Source organism: Rhea americana, unplaced genomic scaffold, assembly GCF_003343005.1.
Source record: "Rhea americana isolate MKP2758 unplaced genomic scaffold, rheAme1 scaffold_59, whole genome shotgun sequence".
NCBI lineage: Eukaryota > Metazoa > Chordata > Aves > Rheiformes > Rheidae > Rhea > Rhea americana.
This window is the reverse complement of record NW_028186745.1, coordinates 1,285,396-1,309,104: the sequence shown is the minus strand read 5'-3', so window position 1 is coordinate 1,309,104 and position 23,709 is coordinate 1,285,396. Positions and strand designations below refer to the sequence as shown.

The following is a 23,709-nucleotide window of genomic DNA, read 5'->3' as shown; positions in this document are numbered from 1 at the left end:
TGATCTTTTTTAGTCCCTTTCAGTTCCAGATTCTATGTACCACTGAGGTGAACATAAAACTACAAGGTATCAGGTACCAGTGGGRAATCTAATTCTACTAGTAGCTACTTCATTCAATAAACTTGGAAGATAGAAGCAAGCAAATGTTTTATTAGAGAGAGAAGGGATATAAGGAACTGTTTACTACTGTACTGAGAAATATGGAAATTTTTGAAGAGAAAACTCATATGTATCAGCCAATTTCCACATGCTGTGCGATATTGCTTGTGATCTCAGAATGAAGACTAGAACATAAAGTAAAACAGAAGCTACCCAAAAGAGGTACTATGACTTACACTAATAGAGATAAATTTCTAATTTATCAAATATTAATCAGAATTGTGAAGACTTGTAGCAGTGTGTTTCTAAAATATATTTGCTGAAGACAGCAGAAAAAGATATTAATGTTGCATTTCATAATCTGTATTACATATGGACACAATACAGACTTTTAGATCTTCACTTTTGTTTATTCTATGAGATAAGTAAATACAAGCACTCTGCTTAGCATAACTCTTTCCTTGATACCAGAAACTGCCTGGAACAGAAAGTAAAAGAACAAAACTCAGGAAATATAAAATATTTGGAATGCATGGTGATATTTCTGATAAAAAATTAAATAAACTATCATTAAAAAGCTATATGCTGCAAAGCTAGACTTCAAATTCATTAATTACTTTTTCCTTCTTTGTTCCGGAGTGAGTTTAACATTAATTTTACATTAATGGCCTTTCTCCAAGTCACTTCTGCAGTCATAGAATCATAGAATCAGTAAGGTTGGAAGGGACCTCTGGAGATCATCTAGTCCAGCCTCCCTGCTCAGCAGGGGTCACCTACAGCATGTTAGACAGGGTTGCATCCAGGCGGGCCTTGAAGATCTCCAGAGAAGGAGACTCCACAACCTCTCTGGGCAACCTGTACCAGTGCTCTGTCACTCTCACAGTAAAGAAATTTCCCTTCACGGTCAGGCGGAACTTCCTGTGCTTCAATTTCTGCCCATTGCCTCTTGTCCTGTCACATGGGACAACAGAAAAGAGTTTGTCCCCGTCCCCTTGACATCCTCTCTTCAGGTACTCATAGACACTGATCAGATCCCCCCTCAGTCTTCTCTTCCCCAGGCTCAAGAGGCCCAGCTCTTGCAGCCGTTCCCCATAGGGCAGGTGCTGCAGCCCTCTCATCATCCTCGTAGCCCTACGCTGGACTCTCCCCAGGAGCTCCATGTCTCTCTTGTCCTGGGTAGCCCAGAATTGGACACAGTACTCCAGATGTGGCCTCCCCAGGGCTGAGTAGAGGGGCAGGATCACCTCCCTCCACCTGCTGGCAACACTCTTCCTAATGCACTCCAGGAGACCATTGGCTTTCCTGGCCACAAGGGCACATTGCTGGCTCATGGTCAACCTGTCATCCACCAGCACTCCCAAGTCCTTCTCCGCAGAGCTGCTCTCCAGAAGGTCAGCCCCCAGCTTGTCCTGGTGCCTAGCGTTATTTCTCCCTAGGTGCAGGACCTTGCACTTGCCCTTGTTGAACCTCAGGAGGTTCCTCTCTGCCCAGCTCTCCAGCTTGTCTAGATCTGTCTGAATGGCAGCACAGCCCTCAGGTGTGTCAGCCACTCCTCCCAGCTTGGTATCATCAGCAAACTTGCTGAGGAGGCACTCTGTCCCCTAAATCCAGGTCATCGATGAAGAAGTTGAACAGGATGGGACTCAGTACTGAGCCCTGGGGGACACCACTAGACACAGGACTCCAGCTAGACTCCACACCACTGATGACGACCCTCTGAGCTCTGCCTTTCAGCCAGTTCTCAATCCACCTCACTGTCTGCTCATCTAACCCACACTTCCTGAGCTTATGTAGGAGGATGTTATGGAAGACAGTGTCAAAAGCCTTGCTGAAGTCAAGGTACACAATATCCCCTGCTCTGCCTTCATCTACCCAGCCAGTCAGTCTGATGTAGAAGGCTATCAGATTGGTTAAGCAGGATTTCCCCTTGATGAAGCCATGCTGACTACTCCTGATCACCTTCTTCTCCTCCATATGCCTGGAGATGACATCCAGAAGGAGCTGCTCCATCACCTTTCCAGGGATGGAGGTGAGGCTGACCAGCCTATAGTTGCCTGGGTCCTCCTTCTTCCCCTTCTTGAAGACTGGAGTGACACTGGCTTTCTTCCAGTCCTCAGGCACCTCTCCAGTTCTCCAAGACCTTTCAAAGATGATGGAGAGCAGCCTGGCAACAACATCCGCCAGCTCCCTCAGTACCCGTGGGTGCATCCCATCCACGCCCAGGGATTCGTGGATGTCAAGCTTGCCAGAAGGTCTCTAATCCTTTCCTCCTCAATCAAAGCAAAGTCTTCCCTTCTCCAGACTTTCTCCCTCACGTCTAGGCTCTGGGATTCCTGGGGGCTGCCCTTAGCAGTGAAGACTGAAGCACAGAAGGCATTCAGTAATTCTGCCTTCTCTGTATCCCTTGTCACCAGGGCCCCCGCCCCATTCAGTAGYGGGCCCAYATTTTCCYKAGTCCTCCTCTTGCTGCTGATGTATTTGAAGAAGCCCTTCCTATTATTCTTAGCATCCCTTGCCAAGGGTCATTCTAAGGATTCATCCACATTTTAATGGATTCACTACATTGCTTAGTCATGGTCTTTATACTGGTTTATAGACATCAGTCAAACTACTTGCATGCTTGAAAACTATTTATAAGCTTTATTTCCAAATTCCTGGGCCATGCAGCATGTCCTTTGCCACTTAGTTGTCCTTCTATTGGGAGCAGACTATGTGGGCACACAGATGTGGGCCACAGAGAACAACTGAAGTGTCAAGGGCTTGGAAAAACATAGAAGAGTTAAAATAAAATAAAATAAATCAAGGCAAACTTATTATAGTATGTATGAAAGAAAAATTGTACCAGATGTATAAAAAAAAATGCTCCATTCAAAAATTAACTCAAAGAAGTACTGTGAGCAAAGGGAACAAACAAAAAGAACAAAAAAAAAAAACAAAACAAAACAAAAAAAAAAGACATTCTCTACTAGGAGAAAAGGACTTTAAGTTCTCAGAGGCGCTCCTCACAGGAGCTTTCTCCTCTTCCCAGAGCAGATGACCTAGACCATGGTTTCTGATTATCCATCCCTGCTTCTAGTAATATGCAACTTACATGTTCCGTTCCCTACTAGAAGGCTTGTCCTGCTAGTTGGAATTGGACAAGAATTACATGTATGACTTGACTGCAAATGCCTGGGACTGCGCATATTCCTTTGGAGGATCATGTACACTAATTCACAAGAAGACAGTACTTTTTACAGCTGGCTGGTAGCTAGGCTCTGATGTATGGTATCCTGCTGGCAAAACTGTCAGTCTTACTTGCTGCAGTTGCTATCCAAACTCAGCCAAAATGGTCCTGGAGCTTTGGAATAGCCTACAGCATCCCTCCTGAGCTCTTCAGGAAGACTGTGGTCATGGCAGAACTATAGGATAGACCTGTGAGGAAGGACCTTAGGGTCCTCCTCTGCTTCCTGGAAGCAACCAACACAGACAGGTCTATGCTCCTGGTATCACTGAATGAYAGCCTTTTAACCAAACATGTATTTTAGCTTCCAATGGACAAAGAAGTCTTGCCAACTACTGACACTGCATCAGACATGGGCTACTGTAGTTTTTTTCAGCTTAAACAGCACTGTGTCCCGGTAAAGCTACAGCTGGTCTAGGCTCTAGCTTTATACTATGGTATCTCCCCAGTCACTACACAATGAGCCTGTCGCACACTGACTAAAGGGTCAGTCTCCTCTTTGCTGTGGATGAAATAATTCTGGGTGCCTGCAAAGCTGCCAGAAAAGAACAGTGGCAGGTAAGAGAGCTGCTTGCCAGCCAAATCTTGTTACTGTGAGGTTGAAAACGGTGCAGCTGACACATCTGGGAGCACAGTATAAGGACACAGTAGGAAGTATGAGACTGTGAGACTCACTGGGAACATAACTGCACGGATGATCAAAAGGTTAGGACCAAAGCATGCAGATGGGTCTATCACAATACAATCATGTAGGCACAATCAATCATGCCTCTATTTAGAATAAGCACTTTGATTTTAGATTATGTTTTACATTTAAAGAGCACTTAGACCAAAGGGTCTCTGATCTGCATATGGCATTTTCTGCATTTATCAAAAGAGAGAAAATGATTGCAGATACAATCTTATTATTGATCAGTAATATACCGCAGACATGTTAATTCTTTTAACACAAACTTCAGAAGTTTGTTATGTTCCATTCAAGAAAGAATCATTCTTCAATCAATCTTTTTAGACTGATTTATTTCCTAGGGATAAATTAAGCTGAAACATGCATAACAATAAAAAATCCTGTTCTGACTATTTCAATAGCTTCTCAAACTACTAGGTATAATTTACTTGTAAAATCTGTAGACATCAATGGAATTACCAGAGTGACTCTATTCTTTTTCTTTTTTTGTAAAAGATCTTGGATAGTACTTTTAGAAAATCACTGTTCTGGTCCTGAGAGAATTTTGAGTAAGGGTTATACTGTTTTCTCACTCACTTTCTTCTCTTGCTTAAATCAAAAATGGGGCCATATGTTAATGGTACTTGAATTCTAAATGTCATCTCCCCAATAGAAGAGATAGTACAGAACATAGCTGAATTGTTTCTTTATTACATCACATTTTGAATAACATTCAGAAAAGATCAAATGTTTTTTTGGTAAAAAATATGAAGAGAGGTAATGTCCAATCAAACCAGTCCACCATTTGTTTAGTGGGCTGACAGTCTGCACATCTTACCAGAATAAGCTGTAATTACGATCAAGCTAATTTTTTTCTAATGTGCATTACATGAAATGGACATGGCTGTTTCCTCTTGAATACAGTCCTTGCTACAGTTATCTGTAATTTTTGTACTAAAATCATTGTACTGAATTTGCTATTCATTTCAAAACTCAAGATAATTAATAAAGGTTTAACTATTGCAGTAGACCTGGTAAGTGTACTTTGTCAGTGAAGCACACAGAACACCTAGGACATAGTGCAGCTCACAGAACACAAACAGGGGACAGGATGATACTGAAAGCATTTACCTTAAAAAAAAAAAATCTATGTAACAGTGCTTTGGAGGCTACAATATTCTTTCTTGATAGTGCTGTGGGGCTGGGGTATTTCAAACATTCATTGCAAGAAAGCTGTTGATGGTGTATTTTCAAAGCGAGATCTTGCATCTCCTTTTTGAGAAAAATGATTTGTTACGCTTTGATTATCTTTTCTGTGAATTGCTTTTGACTTTTTTTTTAAGTTACTATGCTATTTAATTGAGGGTTATGAATAACTACACATTGTTCTCTTTAGCTGAATTGTCTAACGTATGAATGTAGCATCTATTGTTAAAAAGATAGAATGAACACTGAATATTTTACTCTATGATTGAAAAATAGAATTATTAAATTCTGACAATTATTAAAACAATGGTGCAATTCTTAATATCTGACAAGTTCCAAAAAATGCATTAGGTATTTGTTCTTCCTCTATGCTAGGTCACTTGCACAGGGAATGCCACAAATTTTAGTTCTCAAACAGGTTTTCAACTGACTCTTTTGCCTTTAACCTTGACTGTCAGTGTTTCTGATATACATCTCTCCACTTCAATGGCCACAAAGATTTCTGCCTCATCCAAATTTCTTGATATTTATTACATTGCCCAACAATCAAAGCCAGTGAAAATAGAAATACTTTCTCTTGGGTTATGAGTCTTCTTAAGCATGTATCTTTCTTTCTCTTATATTTTTCCTTGACTTCCCTTCCAGTTACTCTCTGCTGTTTATCCTTTGCCATTTCATTACCTTCATCACGCTGACTTTGAACTCTCCTTCCCCTTACACATACCCTATGTCAGAACATCTGTCCATGGTCAGCTAAGCAATAACACTCAGGCAAAAAATATATTAACTTATATCTATATTTCTGCATTAATCTCCTCTTATTCTCTTTTGCAAATCCATTYCCAATGCCTACTGAACCTATAACATTTTAGACTCTTGTACAATTCTCCAGCACAATTCCAGAATTCTGTACACTGCCTATCTCTTACTCTTGCTCCTTCTAAAATCTCAACCTTCTTCATTTTGAGAATTAGAGCTATTCCTTCTACTTTTAAGGTCCTAATAAACTGGAGGTAGTCCATCTTACTGACATTTCTTATCAGCACTTCCGTCAGTCACTTAAGTCACCATGGTTGCCTCTACTCCACCATCAATATTTCAGTTTTAAATCCTACCTTCTCTATTACTTCTTCTTTGTGGCAAATTGTACTCATTCCCCCATCACCCATGCTCAGAACACTTTCATTCATTTCAGATTTAAATTAAAATATTTATCTTTTCTCTATTGCTTATAATAAAATCATCTATAAAATGTTTAATAATATTACATAATTCTACCATACTTTTATGTCCTAACCTATAATTCTTTATAACTGGCATGTGCAAGTTATACACAAAAATGTAACACTAATAAAATTCTGTAATTCAATATTATATAATTAGCAATTGACATTTAAAACTTACCTGAATGTTTTCTCTTGCATTACTTCCCTGGCTTGACACACTTGCTCTGGCTGACTTAAATAACTTGTGGATTCCAGAAGAATCACTCTGGAATATGTCATAAAAATATGAAATATTTTTAATTTGCAGAATGAAGATAAAAAATAGTTTATTGTAGCTTTCAAATTATGGCTTGTTAAAGAAGTTTATTATTTTCTATAGAGGATGCTTTAAAAATACAGTAAAATTTAAAAATGACATTTTTCTCCTTAAATATATAGTCTTTTTTTAAGAAAAATTCAAAACATTTTGCACTATTTAAGCCATGGAATTTTTAAAGCTTATGTAAGCATGGAAAATCCTGAGACATTTATTCAAAGATCATTTATTATCTTGAAGCTCATTAATATCTTAGATTGAATTGTACTCATAGGGGAAGTCTACAGCCATGTCATGACATGCAGATCAACCTGAAATATTTTTTTCGAAAACTAAAAAAAGAACATTTTAGAAACAGCAAAACAATGCACATTTCAAGACTAAGTCAAATCAAACATATTTTTAAATTGGAAACAATTTTCTAAAATGTAATTTAATATGCTATGAAAAGAAAAACCATAACTGACCATCAGTTATTATAATACCTTATGACATAGAAATATTTTTGTACTTCTGGATAAGAAATAGTTGCAGTACTTCACAGAGAAATGCAGTTGAAGATTTTGGAAGTATTTAACTTATTTTACTTAATGAGGTAGAAGTATTCAGTAATCTTCAAAAATACGTATCTAAACATGAATATTATAGCCTATGAAATGTAAAAACAGAAAACATTACTTAGTTGATAGAACAAATACCACCTAACAAACAGCAAAATGCCGGGAAAGGACTAGTTTAGGATGCAATATTTACAGCTCTCGGAAATACCTGACATTTGCTACACATTTGACACAAAGTAAAAGAGGCTCATCTTTTTAATCTGTCCTTTTTTTAATAGAATGCTGTATTATACGTTTAAGATTTTCAGCACTCTTTTACGTAAAAGAGGTACTGCTTTGGTATCACAGATGTACTTCTGTGTGTTATTTGCAACTAAGCAATACACCCCCTCATGGAAGAGTAGATGGTTCAGAATTTTGGAAATAAGCCATAAAAAAATCTTTTGTTTGTAGGTTACTGGTTCAAATGTGGTCCAATTCAATACTTACTTTGGGAAATTTTCATGTAGCTGTTAAATGGTGTCTGTGAAGTTAAACTATTTAATTGCCTTATCTATTCTTTCTGAAAGAGTTATCTGCATCATAGAACTGATTACAGACAGACTCACTGACCACCTCAAAGACTGAAAAAAAAGTACAGAAACTAAATAAATGTATATGGTTCCTACATAGGAGGCTTATGCCAGAGCACATTGCTGGAGCAGTGAAAAACAATCCCGTTACAGGTATCTATACCAAATCTATTCTGTGGACAAAAAAAAAATTCATTCTCAGCCAAGGCAGCATGTGTATTAAACGTACTAGTTAAAGAAGCTAAAAATGTTATGTAAAAGGTTCTCATAAATAGACGAATGAATCAATGTTTAGCTCTAAAGAATAAAGACAAAATACGGAGCCAAGTCAAATAAAACGAGATAGTAAAGAGGTGCAGGATTCTATTCATTTTGTATTAGGAAAATAACGTGTATAACCCTGGAGGTGTTACATCAATGGTGAATACAAATGAAAAATTAGATTAACTGATAGTGACGGAAGACCTAAGGCAAAAGAAAATTTTTCTTTTGCATGCTTAATAATTTAAACAGCAGGATAAAGCAGATTGGGGAAAAAATAACAAACTATTAATTAACATGGTTTATTTCTCTTTGGAATTCTGCTGGACCTCAGCCAAACACAAAAATACAAGCAAGGTTCATGAACTCCTTTAAATTAAAGCTCAAGCTTTATTGCTTACATTGAGATGGATTTCAATTAAGGTTTGTTTATCTTCTTTATTCATTATGATAGCTTCCACTTCATAGTGCTTCCAACAATTTTGGCAATGTAAATCCCTATAATTTACCTCAAGGTTTTACATCTTTAAATAGAAATAGAAAATTATGGAAAAGTGTTGATAAAACAGCATGATCATTATAGTTTTGCCTTTACAGAATTGTCTACCTGAATACGCCATCAGTTCTGAAGGGATTAGTTACATTTAGAGTAACTTTCTTCAGCTCATAACATGGGGATTTGCATTTTAATATATCCTAAAAGAGAACAAAACTTAAATCAATATGTAAAATATATCAAAACTTGTAAACTACATTGATGCTTATACATTGACAAACAAGCAAATACTACAAAGTATAGAACTACGTGTTTGGCCTCTAAAGACTATAGAATAAACATAATTAAAATGTTAGGCTTTGTTGCCAGTAAAGAAGAGTTAAAGTCCATTTCTTTTTAAATATGCATTATTTCATCACCTTTTAAATGTTCTTCAGAACAACAGCGCAGGGACAATAATCAAGCTTTTTCTCACTGTTTTGTTTTCCCATGTGCTTTATCTTTTCTCCCATCCCAACTTTCCTTTCTAACTCCATTGTCTATTGCTACAATCATATTTTTAAAAAGAAAAAAAAAAAAGGAAAAAAAAATCACAAACACCATCTAAGTTCAGGAGAGGACCTATCCAGGTCGTCTCAGAAAATGTTTGATAACAAATGTTGGATGGTATGCCAGCCCTTGCTCTATTTCTGAGATATATCTTAAATCTAAGGATTGCCTAAATTACAAGTAAACATAGTAACATCTAAAAAAGTTTGCTGTCCATCTGACAACTGATATTACTAGAAGAGGCATATCACCACATCAACAATGAAATTTCCAAAAGCATTCATATGCAGAAAGGACTCCACTTTGATTTTTAGAGCAATCACGGCAAAATTTTAAAATTTATTCAGGCTTCAAATATATAAAATATATTCAGGCGCTTCTTTGCACATATATAGCCCAAAATTGAGTACTTTAAAATTAATAGCTCAAAGGCATTAATGGCAACTCATCTTTATATTCTTACCCCAGTTCACTTGTTTGATACATCATACTGCTAAATAATATTTTTGTGACAGTATTAATTATACAAACATAAACTTACAGCAGGCTCAATACGCTGGACTTTAGATTTCAGAGAGAATGTCAGTGTGGCACCACCTATTCCACCCACAGTCTTTGAAATCAGTAGCAACATTGCTTCAGCAGGGTGCAGAAAACGACTAATGAATTGCACACTTACACTTGCTTGTTTCCTAGTAAATAATAATAATAACAATAATAATTCATTAAATAACTGGACACAAAGTTGTGACTCGGAAATGTCATTTCAGGAGAGCATTTTAGAGTCTTGGTGAGTAAAAGGGGCTAGAAAAGAAAGTCACTTTTTTCTTTTGAGCTGCTTCGTTATAATTCAATCTAGTTACAGAACTTACAGTTCTGTAACTTACAGTTACAGGAATTCTCCCAACTGTATGAAATAGATAGTAAAATCAATAACCTCCTGTGAAAACCTGAAATTTCTTAGTTTACTCAAGCTGGTATTACCCAAAGAACATTTTGAAATTATTCATACAACATCAGAAAAAGGTTGTATTTATAAGCTACTGATTTATTAGTGATTTTTCTGGAACAGAAAGAGCTGATAGTCAGAAGGAATCCTCTCCCAAACAGAAGTCAGTCCTCTCCATAAAAGGGTGAATAGGAACTGTACAGCCTGACAGAAAAGAATTAAAATAGATTGATAGAGGGAAATTATGTTTGATTTATTAGTATTTTACCAATTGAGAATTCTAAAGCAAAGGCAGATAATCACTGGCAGGATGATTATAGATAACAGCATGGTTTCCATATGAGGAATAACTAAGTTGGCTAGGACTCTGAAGCTGGGAGAATAGATGACAAGGAGAAATACGATAGAGGTCTACAAAAAGTAGCAGGCATCATATGATAGCAGCCATGATCAAGAAAAAAAGGAGAGGGTCATCCAACATGCAATCAATCAGTGTTAAACTGTGGAACGCTGCCAGAAGAACGTTGTGAATGCTGCATATTTGCGTATCTCAAGGGAAGACTGAATAATCACATAGAAAAGAAAATGTTGATGGTTATGAAACATGCAATACCATGTCTGGCTCTGCAAGTTCCCTAAACTAAAAATAGTTGGATGATGAAGGAGTGTTAGGTAGAAATGTCGTACAAGCCTATCCTTATTCTTCTGCAGACATCTAATTACGACAACTAGCTTTTTTCTTAGAGAAGGATAGTTGAGGGTTTTTTATTTGTTTGTTTTCTTCAGAAAAGAGCACAAACAGTCCCCCAAATTAAGCAGTGTTTCCTACATTTTGTGTGATCACAGGGGAACTACCTGCTTGATGACAATGTCCCCTCTGACTACAACAGGAGACAAAATACTGGTCTGACCCAGCACAGTTAGTTTTCATGCTGCCGTTTCCCCACTTCATCTCAGTGACTGGCAATGAAAGCAAAGGAGGGTTTGAAAATATTTCTCTCCAGCCTCCTGGATCCACTCAACAGAAGGACTTCTGTTAAGTTTTTACAAAAAGGTACTGATTTGCAAATCGCTTCTTTTATGGCCAACATATTAGCTGTCTATTAAAATCACATATAATGGCTGTTCATATTTTAAATACTAACTTAAACCCACTATTTTCTCTAGATCTTTTTGTATAATAGTCAGTAAAATACAAATAATCTTCACAATATTTAATTCAATATTAAAGTCATCTACAATTTTTACATCTGATGAAACTGGCAATCTTGCAATGACCCAAACGAAACCAAGTTTGCTTAAAATAAATATAAATTAAATGAAATAGATATCAAAATTTATAATGAATATATGACAATCATCTATGCCACCTACACTTACTCCAACCATAGTGTAGCACAGTCTCTTGATACCCAATTTAATGTATTTACGTAAAAGCTGTAAATATTGAAAATACCAGTTAACCTGGATCATGTATGTCATCTTCTGAAGCAGAAGAAACAAAAACCTAATATTCTTGGATGTTTTAGCTCTATCAGGGAACTATGTGTAAGCCAGTAGAAGTGATTTCTAAAAGGTTGGCAAAACTAGGTGGACAATTTAGTTTCAAAATGCAAGCTTCTAAAGTGCAAGCTATATAAGTTCAGTGTTTTATCTAGAACAAAGGGTCACTATGGCTTCCCAGGACAAGTAAAAGTCATCACTTTGGGCAAGTCTAGTAACACTGACTTATCATTACAATTGAAGTGATTTAAGCTGACATCTTATTTTGCAATTGGGATGGGGATAGCAGTGCACTTGCAGCGCAACGTCAGGTTAAATTTAAACCAATCCTTTGTGGAAATCTGTCATACCAAAATTGCAGTAATGTTGTGAAATATATGAATTAAAAATGAAATAAAGTAACTACAAAGAAAAGAACAAAAATCTTCTTCAAACATGCGTGAACCTACACTGGCTAGAGCACTGTCTAAACTTGAGGAAAGACCAGCACATCCAGAGTTCACTGAAACTCTATGGGGAGGCTCACATAAGATCCTGAAACTACAGAGTTTCCAGTTTCTAAGAAGAAGCTGGTGCTTGGCTTTGGGAACTCCATGAACGGATGTTTAAAAATCTGAACTCAGTTTGATCTCTCCAGGCTTCACGCCAAGAAGAATGGAGTATAATACTCAAGAGAATTCTTCCTTAGCACCAAAAGTCTCAGGATCTCAGTTCCTAGATCTACTGATTCTGTAAGTTCTGAAAGTCTGTCTCTTACAGCTTTTATGCCCCTGCTGCAGAGCTCCCAGACATTACAATCCTTGACAGTGAAGCTGTCCAGACTCTGAGGCTCCTAGACTGCTCTGCCATTCAAAATGTTCTGGAGAAGGTGTTCTGGGACTGCAGACTCAGAGAAGTGTGGTGCCTGAAACATCCACTCATAAACTGGACAGCCTTCAGGAGCCTACTCTGCTTCTGACACAATCAGGAATGACAGGGAAATGGAGCATGTGGAGCACACTGCTTGATCTCTGCTCTCTGGATCATGCAACAGCACAGAAACCTGTTTCAAGCTGTGAACTGTTGCCTTTTGTCACAAAGCCAGTATCAGGGAAAACACAAAATTGCTTAGAGTTACATTTGCTCTATTCTCCTTTGCTTTTATCAGTGTAAAGTGAGTCAAAATTAGGCTCATGGAATTGATAAACCTGTTCATTCTCTTATTTTAACAACTACTTCCATCCATACTCACTTCAACTGACACAATGTAGAGGTCTAAGATTCTTAAGCAGTTCTGGTCTGTGCCATCTGTCAAAAAGTAGGCAGTCAAGCTCTGTCTCTTATTAGTTAAGCACAACTACTTCTAGGTAAGAGGAGACGGATAAATTGTTTGAAATTACCAGATTTGCAGAGATTAAGACCAAAAGAAACCATTATAAGTCTAAAGAAGTTACACATTGTAGGCCATTACATGCAACACCTGAAGCAGAGGATTTTCTGAGATCACTTCAATCATTTTCAATGATGCTGTGATTTGCAAAATCCTTATATTTGAAGAATCTGTCATTCAAATAGTTTTTTTTTTCCCCCACAACTAGTTAATAACTTTCAATACTTCCAATCTGAATTTGTACAACTCCAGCTTCCATTTATTGGGTGGAGTTTTTTTTTAATTTTTGTTCTATAGTTTTTGCCATTAAATAACAAATCATTTTGCTACCCACTCTCTTTTTCCAGGAAGGTATTTTTAAATAATAATCAAATCATCTTCATCACTTCTTTTAAGTTGCTCAGACTGAATAATTTAATAGATGTCTACATCACCGAAAGGAGTTTAGAGACCTTTATGCTACCGCTGTTGTGAACTGCAAGTCATATGGCAAAGTGCAGTACCCTAGAGAGTTAGAATCTCATATCCAAAATCAGTAAAGCTAATCAGTAAAGATCTGATACTGAGCGACAGTTAAAATTTTCTGAGCCTTCCAACTCTCCAGTTAGATAGATACCTGACAAGTTTCCACTGTTTGGCCTCCCTGTCAAGGCTGGTCATTCATCTTTTCAGCTCTAAGTGCCTGAACTCTGATAAGTAAATCTTCTCTGAACTTCTAGTATTTCCCTTGATCTTTCACCATGAAACTTTGGCAAAACAAGCTTTACAACTTTGCTGTAGCCCTGTAAACGTCCTTCACAGGCAAGAGTTGTTACTTTTTAACTGCTCCTTATTAATTTATCTAATGTTCCTCTTGTTTCATTTTATGCCTTTTTTTAATTGTATAGCACTAGTCTAATTGAACACACTAAAAAAAAAAATAAAACCCCAAACAAACAACCCTCCACATCACATTGAAAATACCCTTATTCTAATGTTCTAAATGTTTTCCAGTCTAAAGCTGGCTAGTGTCAAGCTAGCTTGGAGTGCAAGAACTATTACTGAAGACATGCCTATCTTTACATACAATATTCATAAGTTAGCAAGGTACAATTTCAGTTCAAAGAAACAAGGGTGCAGAGATTCTGACCTTGAGTYTACTGAACCAGTACAGATATTCATAAAAGCTTTTAAAGTTTAATATTCAGAAAGTTTTTTTAAAGTATAATTCGTCTTGTTCTCTGACGCAGCAAGTAGTCTTTCCTAATTTGTACAAATTTTTAACACACTGATTCATCTTCTGTTAACTCCATATTTATGGTTTATTAGTATTTCTAAAGGTAGAAAAACTTTAATACAGGTGCTTATTCCTAGCTATTTTTACATCTTTTCTTCCTGAACAGGTTATAGTGAATGATGCTAGCATTCCTATCAAAAAATAATTCACCTAGGTTTTAATAATGCACTTGTGTCAAATTTCTTATTGAATACACTGGAAATTCTCCTTCACTTTTTGTTTAGGTTCAAAATACTTCTCTTGCTTTGTAGAAGCCCATCATAAACTTCTCTCTTCTGAATTTTTTCTAAAGACTTTCACTCTTTCAAAAAAAAAAAAATCCAGAACATTCTCTCCAATAAATCCTCTAACATTTTTCTTGACCTCATATAACTGAATGTAAATCAGCCCTTGTAACCAAAAGCCTACACATAACCAATTAAACAGAGTTGTTGGCTTACTAGTCACATTATTTCCAAAACCATCTAACAGATTCTGGTCTAATATAAAGCATCTGCAAGAGTCCCTGCCATCCTGTTGGTGTTTTCAGTTCTCATATACTGCCGTTTCAATACTGAGAGAGCTATTAATCATAGAGAACTCATTTTTCATTTAGTGACCAAGACTATAAGTAAGGTTACATTATGATAAACTCTGCATTGGTCATCAGTGGATGACCAGCATTTCCATTAGCTTTTAATTCTATGCGTTTTCTTTCCAGTATGTTTGTTCCTGTATATAATGCCAAGCAGCTCAATGACAAGGTTGCACATATTTACTTGTGTCTTGAAGTGAAAAGCAGACATAAAATTGACCTTTCATAGAAATACATAATATTTTCAAGGATTATATTTTTCTGTCAATTCTTAGTTGAAGTAATTGCAAAAAAAAATAGAATCAAATCAGCCTCACAGATCAATGATAACATAAAATTACTTATTTCTCCCTTTTCATATATTTACAACAGGCATGCTATTTAATACTAAAATGTTGATCATCCCTAAAAAGCACTGTTTACATTGACTCTTCTTGAGACTGATGCTGTATCTTCTAATTCTTTCTCTTCTTCATTGCATATTTTCACACAAATGTTGATCTTTGCTTTCCATTTTGCAATCTCTAATCCACTCCATCTGCAAAGGACTACCTTAAACACACTTGCAGTCTACACCTACAAAGTCTTGACTGACTTCCCCCTAGGGCTCAGTATTGGCTCCCATCCTGTTCAACTTCTTCATCAATGACCTGGATGAGAGCACAGAGTGCCTCCTCAGCAAGTTTGCCAATGACACCAAGCTGGGAGGAGTGGCTGACACACCTGAGGGCTGTGCTGCCATTCAGACAGATCTAGACAAGCTGGAGAGCTGGGCAGAGAGGAACCTCCTGAGGTTCAACAAGGGCAAGGGCAGAGTCCTGCACCTAGGAAGAAATAACGCTAGGCACCAGGACAAGCTGGTGGCTGACCTTCTGGAGAGCAGCTCTGCAGAGAAGGACCTGGGAGTGCTGGTGGATGACAAGTTAACTATGAGCCAGCAATGTGCCCTTGTGGCCGGGAAAGCCAATGGTCTCCTGGGGTGTATTAGGAAGAGTGTTGTCAGCAGGTCAAAGGAGGTGATCCTGCCCCTCTACTCAGCCCTGGGGAGGCCTCATCTCGAGTACTGTGTCCAATTCTGGGCTACCCAGGACAAGAGAGACATGGAGCTCCTGGGGAGAGTCCAGTGCAGGGCTACGAGGATGATCAGAGGGCTGGAGCATCTGCCTAGGAGGAACGGCTACGAGAGCTGGGCCTCTTCAGCCTGCGGAAGAGAAGACTGAGGGGGGATCTGATCAGTGTCTGTAAGTACCTGAAGAGAGGATGTCAAGGGGACAGGGACAAACTCTTTTCAGTTGCCCCATGTGACAGGACAAGAGGCAATAGGCAGAAATTGAAGCACAGGAAGTTCTGCCTGACCGTGAGGGGGAATTTCTTCCCTGTGAGAGTGACAGAGCACTGGAACAGGTTGCCCAGAGAGGTTGTGGAGTCTCCTTCTCTGGAGATCTTCAAGGCCCAGCTGGATGCAACCCTGTCTAACATGCTGTAGGTGACCCTGCTGAGCAGGGAGGTTGGACTAGATGATCTCCAGAGGTCCCTTCCAACCTTACTGATTCTGTGATTCTATGACAGCCGGGATGCTGCTGCCTTCCTCCTGACTTCAATAGTTAAACAAGGTTTAGTGAAATTCCTGTACCTAGTCATAAGCCACACAGCACAGAAAGAACACAAAGTACTAAGTGAACAGAATACAAGAAAAGATGGACACATAGTGGGGGTATTACTGTTACCAAGCATCTTGAGCCTATGTTTTCCCTAAATTAACTCCCTTGATAATCCTTAGATGACAAGTATTTCAGAGATGTATGATATAGAAATAACTACATTGAAGTTGTGACAGTTTCCATCTGGGGGAAACTGAAATGAAGCTGTCTAACACTACTATCAAATCTCTGTCATGACCTCTTAATCTTCCAGTCATATGTCAATGTAAGAATAAGAAACAAAAACTGAAATCTTACAGCAAAAAAAATTTATCTGCTCATGTTGACATAATGTGTTAATGTCAAAATGTGAATTAGGTTCAGAAAGAGATATTACCGCTTTAGTTGGGGAAAGAAAACAAAATATAAGAACAGCAGATCCAAACTGAAAAGTAAAGTTTTCATCACAGAGGAACAAAATCATTTATAGATAGAGGTGCCTCCTATAGCAATCTGAAGATGTGCATTCCACTCTCAGAAGTCTATTAAGCCAAACTGCAAGTGTGCCACTGATGAATTACTCTGAATTTGTGCCAGGTTAAGGAGAAAATATTTGACCCTTATATTGACCATTTTTCCCCTTTTTTCAGTTGAACATGCTTCCAGCATTCCATCACAATTAAATTAGTAGATTTATATTTCCATATTGTTAGACTTTTAATAACACTGAACAAATCATTACTTACTTAGGGGGAACGATGACCGTATTTCCTTCAGGTAATGAGAAATCATCAGCATCTCTTCCTACTAGAGTAGCATTGTAAACCAAAGTTTTAATGCTTGGGTTTTTCAGATGCACCTATCACAACAAAACATTATAAGAACTTAGCCATTTTTTTTTGATTTTTAGAGCATAAAAGTCTATTTCCCAACTAGCTTCCAAAATTATAATAAGGATGTCACAAAAGAAGAAAGTACTTCAAATAACTAGGCACATCACTCTTGTCCTTAAGGAGCATAAACTTCTCACAGACTGTCCAAGTTTTGTTTCTCTGAGCATTCTTTTTGCAGAATACACTGCACTCCTACCTCAGCTGTTAATCTCTTATCTCTCTCTTTGATCCCAGAAACCACTGCTAGTTTTGTATATTTTCTGTGCTCAGCACAGGAAAAAGAAAAGCAATTAAAGTCAGGATCCCACATCTGAAAGAAGAGACATACCTCCATCTTCTATATTTAACAGAGAAATTGCATGAAACCCATTCATTTTTTCGGTGTAGTACATACACAATACAAACACATACATGCATACAAAGTTTTTAACTTTGTACTGCTGCAGTGGTGTCAGTACCTTTTTAACAACAGTTGCATGGAGAGCACCTGTAAATTCAATAGTCTTCTTTGGTAAGTAGTGAGGGAGCCTTTCGTACAAGAAAACACACAGAATAAGCATCATGACTGGGTTTGGATCACAGATGTCAGTGGCCTGATGTTGAAAACAGAAAAGTATCAATCACCAAATATTCAGTTAAAATTTCATCCATATACTTCAGAGATAAGAGGGTGAGGAACAAAAAGTGTAAGGTAATTCTTACTATACAGATATTTTCAACTTAGATTTTAGTATTTGGATTCGATGCATACCTAAGATGAATACGAATCTTGTCAGTGTACAAAAAAGAATCTTCAAGAGTACTGATACACGGTGGTTATAAACCTAGGTTAAAAAAATAAAACCACCTTTTTTTGCCCTCAGAGGCCAGAAAAAATAGATGTTCATTTTATTATAAATGAAGCATCCTAGAAAAAAAAATAAATAAAAATAAAACTCACTGAGTGGAAAAATGTATGTCTTTATTATCTTTAAAAAAACAATAATATCTTTCAAAACCTTTTAGTTCACTACATAAAATACCATTCAGGGTACTCCTAGACATAGTTTTGCAATTATTTATGAAGATATAATCAGTATCTGATAGTAGGACCTCATGCCTATCTAGTTGAGGCATTTCTATTTGCAGATGTCAATTTGCTTACAAAAGGTAGTATTCCTATATTTTTTAATTTAAATGACAACTGCAAAACAGGTCAAAATTTTAGTCCTCAGAGATTCTAGTAAGTCCCTGAAAAGAGAGAGAAAAAACTCTTCCATCAAATACACAAGCTTATCAGAAGTCTCATCAAATAGTGAAGAGACTTCCCACACAAATACATGCAGGATGCATCTGGCTATAGATTTAGACAAATGAGATTCTATACTTCCTGAATTAAAATTCAATTAGGCATTTTATTATTAAAATCAAAAGTATTAAGTATTTAAAGGTTCATGCATAATACCTTTTAATATAATATGTTATTATAATAAATTTGTCTATAATAGATTAAATAAAGTTTTACAACTGCAGTAACTTGTCTCCTAAACTAAATAACAAGCCACACTGGAAAAATATATACTTGGGAGTAATTTTACGCATCAATTCACTACAGTTACATGCCACCCCACTAAAAGATGTTCTCTTTCACAAACAAGTCACCTCATTTGGATCCTTTATGTAACTGAGATTCATTCGATATAGTAATATTTTGAGAAAGACCCTCTTTTGCCTAACACTTAGAAAGTGACTAGCATTTTAAATCTTCCCACCCGACAGACAAAACTTTGCCCAAGTCTCAAACAAGGCACTGGTCTGCCATGCTGTTGCTGATTGTCTTCCTCTCTAGGCAACTTGGATGAGTTGCATGTAACTAGATGTAGCCTTATCCCATTTCCATCACTCTAAATCAAGCTTCCTTCTTTACATGGTTTCTTCTTATCACAAATTTGCAGCTATAAACCACAAAGACTACACAGAGGATGTCTTTTGTTATTTTAATCTTGGCCCTTACATTGCTTGGAAATATTTTATATGCATAAAGAGTATGTCTTTGTAGGTCTGCCAGGTCAGGTCAGAGAGCTAGAAAATAGATACAAATTACTTTTAAATCTCCAAACTTTATGTTTTGAAACTGCCATATTTGTTGTTTTCAACTTATTAGGAACCTGACAACCTCTAAGCAAGGCTGCATATCCCAACACACTGGCAATCAGGAAAAAGAGTTATCTCTGTAGTGAACACCTTTGAAAGTTTATGATTTTCAAAAAGTTTATTTTTTTAAAAGTTTATGATTACTGATTCTATGATTCTATGATACATACATATGCAGTATATAACTTCCCTCAAAATAAAAAGGCTTCTCCTTGCATAGTTCTCTCAAACAAAATTTTATAGCGAATACCTTGTAATCAGCAAGCCTGCAACACATGAGATGCAAAGCAAAGACTCTCTATAGAAGAATATACTGTGGTATTCCTCATCAGAATAAGGCAATAAGGCAATTCTAACTTAAATTTGACACATGACTGCAACTGTGGAGTTGTAGAAGTATGGAGAATGTGACTCTCCAATGGAAGACTTGGTTATTTCTTCAGAATATAACAAGAAAGCAATAAAAATGGTAATGTGTGAGTTTTGAGGATGTGAGATGCGTAAATGGCAAACTTTACTAGGTGGACTGTATTTGTTTGTTTTTCTTTTTTTTTTTTTTTATTAGAGTAAGTGCTATTGAATATGGAGACCATGGTTTTGGCACCACTTCACGAAATACTTTTTAACTGCTTTGCTCTTTTTATTATTAAAAAAAAAATCACTAGATAACACGTATTGTTGATGGGTAAATTTTATTACCACTGTACATTTTCAGGACGAAAAGCTCTTAATAAGCTATGAGGATAAAGTTGTGTCAAATTAATTTCCCTTTGCTACTTTATGTTTATCAGTAAAGTCTCATTTTAATAATTACAGTCAATATCATTAAAATTTCCACAGACCTCTGAGAATAACATAAATATTGCTTTACAATAATATTTCTTCTATAAATTATATTAAAGGAACTTTTCACTGGACCACACTTTCAGCCTCCAAACTATTTTATTTTTACTACCAACTAAATCCTTATCCTCAACAACTACTACATAGGTGTTTATTGCCTATATAGAGCATTAGCAGAAAAAAAAATTCTTTATACTATTTCCTTCTTAATTGATTTTTGTTAGGTAATTTTTATAATGAACTATCTACACCAAAACCTTAATATTTTCTAGCAGTTTAATCACAGGAGCGGACACTACTTCTAAAGGAGCAGGATAAAGGAAACATAGGAACTGTTCAGTCAGTCATCCACTCCCTGATGTGGACTCAAACCCAACTCAAATTCACAATTACTAAGAACAAGGACCTACAAGATCTAATGACATAGTTATGGACCTCCAAGCTGTATCAGAGACTGGGTACTCCACTATTTGCTCTCTGCCAACAGTGAGGAGCAGTTACTTAAGTATAAACTATAAGAAATAGGCCAAACATACTTTTTCCTTGATATTATTTCCTAACTTAGTGATTTAAGAGTTTATTGATTATTGTTAGTGACCTCCCTGTCATTATTTTAATTTCTTCTCTATTTCATTCTTTACATATAGAAATTAACCTGAATGTCACGAACAGTTTACAAATTATTTTTAATTCAAATTTGCTTACTGTTTTTGCTTCTCCTTTTGATTGTGTTGAAAATGCGGTATCGACTAAAATTTCTTGCTTAAAACATAAGGTCATAAAAAGCATGAGCTCTAAGAAAGCTAAAGGACCCATCAATCTGAACACAAGAGCAAAGAACTCCATTTTCTAACAACTTATCCACTTGATAACTGAACAGCAACTGACAAAGGTTTTCTTCAGCAAACGAAAGCTACATTTTAACATAATTTTGGAAAGAGTAAGGGTATAAAGAGCAAAACTTTGAAGCACTCTAGTGGAGCCATCTTCTTCCTACGTGACATAAGTAATAACCTTAGTAGTTTAAAGCAAACAATCCATATAGAAAAACTTTTATAAAATAAGAGCCAAACAACGTATGGGCTCAGACCAAGGGCCAAAGAGGGATCCCTTAGGCATCCTATTCTAACAGTGGCCACCAGGTGACGCCAAAACAAAATTAATACTAGGGTAAGAACACGTACATTTGAGTATTCTTCTAGCCTCATGCTATTTTCAGAGATTTCCTGAACCACATGTGATTTCTGTCTGCTTAAAAAGTCTCAGTGGATTTCTCTTCCAAGCATATGTACAGTCTCCCTTTGAATGCGTATAGAAACAATAAGGACAGCCTAAGAAAGCAGTGTCTTGTTGCAGTTATTCATATTCGGTTCAACTTTAAGAGAGAAGTGGGAAAAAAGACAGGAACCTACAACGTGAGCTTTTTTCAAGTGAATACACCATAGATAAATCCAATAACACTGAGTGTTTGATGTAACGGTCACTTCCACTAGGCCATGGCATTCTAGCCCCATAAGGCACCGTTTCCTATTTTTCCAAAGAGTCTACAGAAGAACGCTAAGAAGCAAATAGCGCTTGCCAATGTTTTCCTGTTTTCTAAAAAGTCATCAAACCGGGGTGTCCACCTCAATTTCTGTCTCCCTACTGAGACTGAGCATACACTTGTCACAGAAGATGAAGTGGAAAAAGAAGATGATTTGGTTGTGCTGGAAGTGGAAACAGTTCTGAATTTCAAATCAGAAAAATCTAGAATTAACTGGATTCTAAATTCAAAAATGTAAGGAGTCACACTAAGACAGAATTGCAACACAGGAATAATCTTTCTGTCCCAGCTGGTCTACCAATGCGTCAGAAGGAGTTTCCGTTGAAGTTTCACAGAAAGGAGAAAATAAAGTAAGGAATTCTCAGAAATGAATTTATATTCAGCATTATTTTCTCTTGCTCCTCAAGAGCATGAGATACTATCCCATAGAGAGATGCCCCGTGTCCCATATGTAAGTCTCCTCAATCCAGTCAGAAAAAAATAATCTTGAAAGGACAGTGAAATTATAATTCATCCGAACTTGGGTAGGAAACTAAAGGCAGGAGTGTTCGTCACCGTGCAGCGAGGCCAGGTGCTCCCGGTGGCAGAGGCCGGCACGGGCAGGGGCTTCGGGCAGGCTTGGCTGCCAGGGCTCATCGCCCCACCCCGAGGCAGCAGGGCTGGGGGCAGYGGGGCAGCCCCAGCTCCGCGGGCGTCGGGCCCCGCCGTGGGGCCAGGCAAGGCYGGGATAGCGGCCGGCGGCCCGGCAGTCGGACCGGGACATGGTCCTGGCGGGGAAGGAGCCAGCACTGCTATGGCTTCGTAGGGCAGCGACTGACAGCCCCGGGCTGAGCCCAGAGGGGGCCAGGGCTGGGGGTACAGGGGAAACAGCGAGGGCTTTCCATTTTCTGAAATATAACTTCTGAATTTTAAATGAATCCCTTACAATTACTTTGTATCTTCCCTCATTCTGGCTAGTAGCCTTCATTTGTTTCCAGACACCGGGGAGTTTTTCAGCAATGTTAAGCAATCTTAAGAACTCCTCCGCAAATTTAAGCACTAGCCCCCATGTCTTTACCAAACACCTTGCATATAGTTTAGGCATGTTTTCCAGCAGAAACACAGAAATACTACAGTATAGCGCTATGATTTTACTTTCCTCAGAGGTATCTTCTAGAGGTATGATCTTCTACAAAAACCCAGGTAAACTGGAAATTTGGTCACCACAATATCTGTGTTTATAAAGAAGGCATTATTTAATTATATTAAAGTATTGATATAGGATCTAAATATGTTCCAATTTCCATTAGAGAGACTACACCAAGTTGCAAATACAGTATTATTTAGCCCTTTCACTTTGTGTAGGTTTATACACTCTCTCTTCTGATAAAATGACAAACAAACACCCTTCTGACACCACTTTATAACCTGCAACACTGTTTTATCAAAAGTGCTTGACCAATGGAAATCACAGGAGTGGTTATTGTTACAGCCTACAGAGAATAAAATTTAAGTATATTCATAACATTGCTATAAATAGACAGATGTTAATAACAAGTCATATAAGAAGTATAATGCATCTAGATGCATATCTTCTTTAAGCTATTGCTATGAAAATTGAATTTTCGGAGACACTGTGAATTTCCATGGACCCTAAAACAAAAATATGTTTGACCAAAAATGCACTGGGAATGTATTAAGGCTATCATGAACAACACCTGGAAAAAAACTGGAAAAAAAAGGCTGTGTCTTAAAAAATGTTAATATCAGTCTGTGAAGAAAATGGGTTATGCTATTCTAATAAACAGGCCACAAAAGAAAATACAACTTGA

General features: G+C 37.2%; 1 protein-coding gene across 3 annotated transcripts in view; it reads right to left on the bottom strand.

The window, feature by feature from the left end:
- Nucleotides 1-23,709, bottom strand: part of CFAP47 (cilia and flagella associated protein 47) — a 363,351-nt gene that overhangs the window by 226,642 nt on the left and 113,000 nt on the right. For all 3 annotated transcript variants that reach the window (XM_085319423.1, XM_085319426.1, XM_085319424.1), the window contains exons 36-40: nt 17,838-17,972; nt 17,233-17,345; nt 9,717-9,867; nt 8,738-8,826; nt 6,600-6,686 (exon numbers count right to left, since the gene is read on the bottom strand). In XM_085319423.1, coding sequence (XP_085175549.1) covers nt 6,600-6,686; nt 8,738-8,826; nt 9,717-9,867; nt 17,233-17,345; nt 17,838-17,972 — 575 coding nt within the window. The remainder of the gene's footprint in view (nt 1-6,599; nt 6,687-8,737; nt 8,827-9,716; nt 9,868-17,232; nt 17,346-17,837; nt 17,973-23,709) is intronic.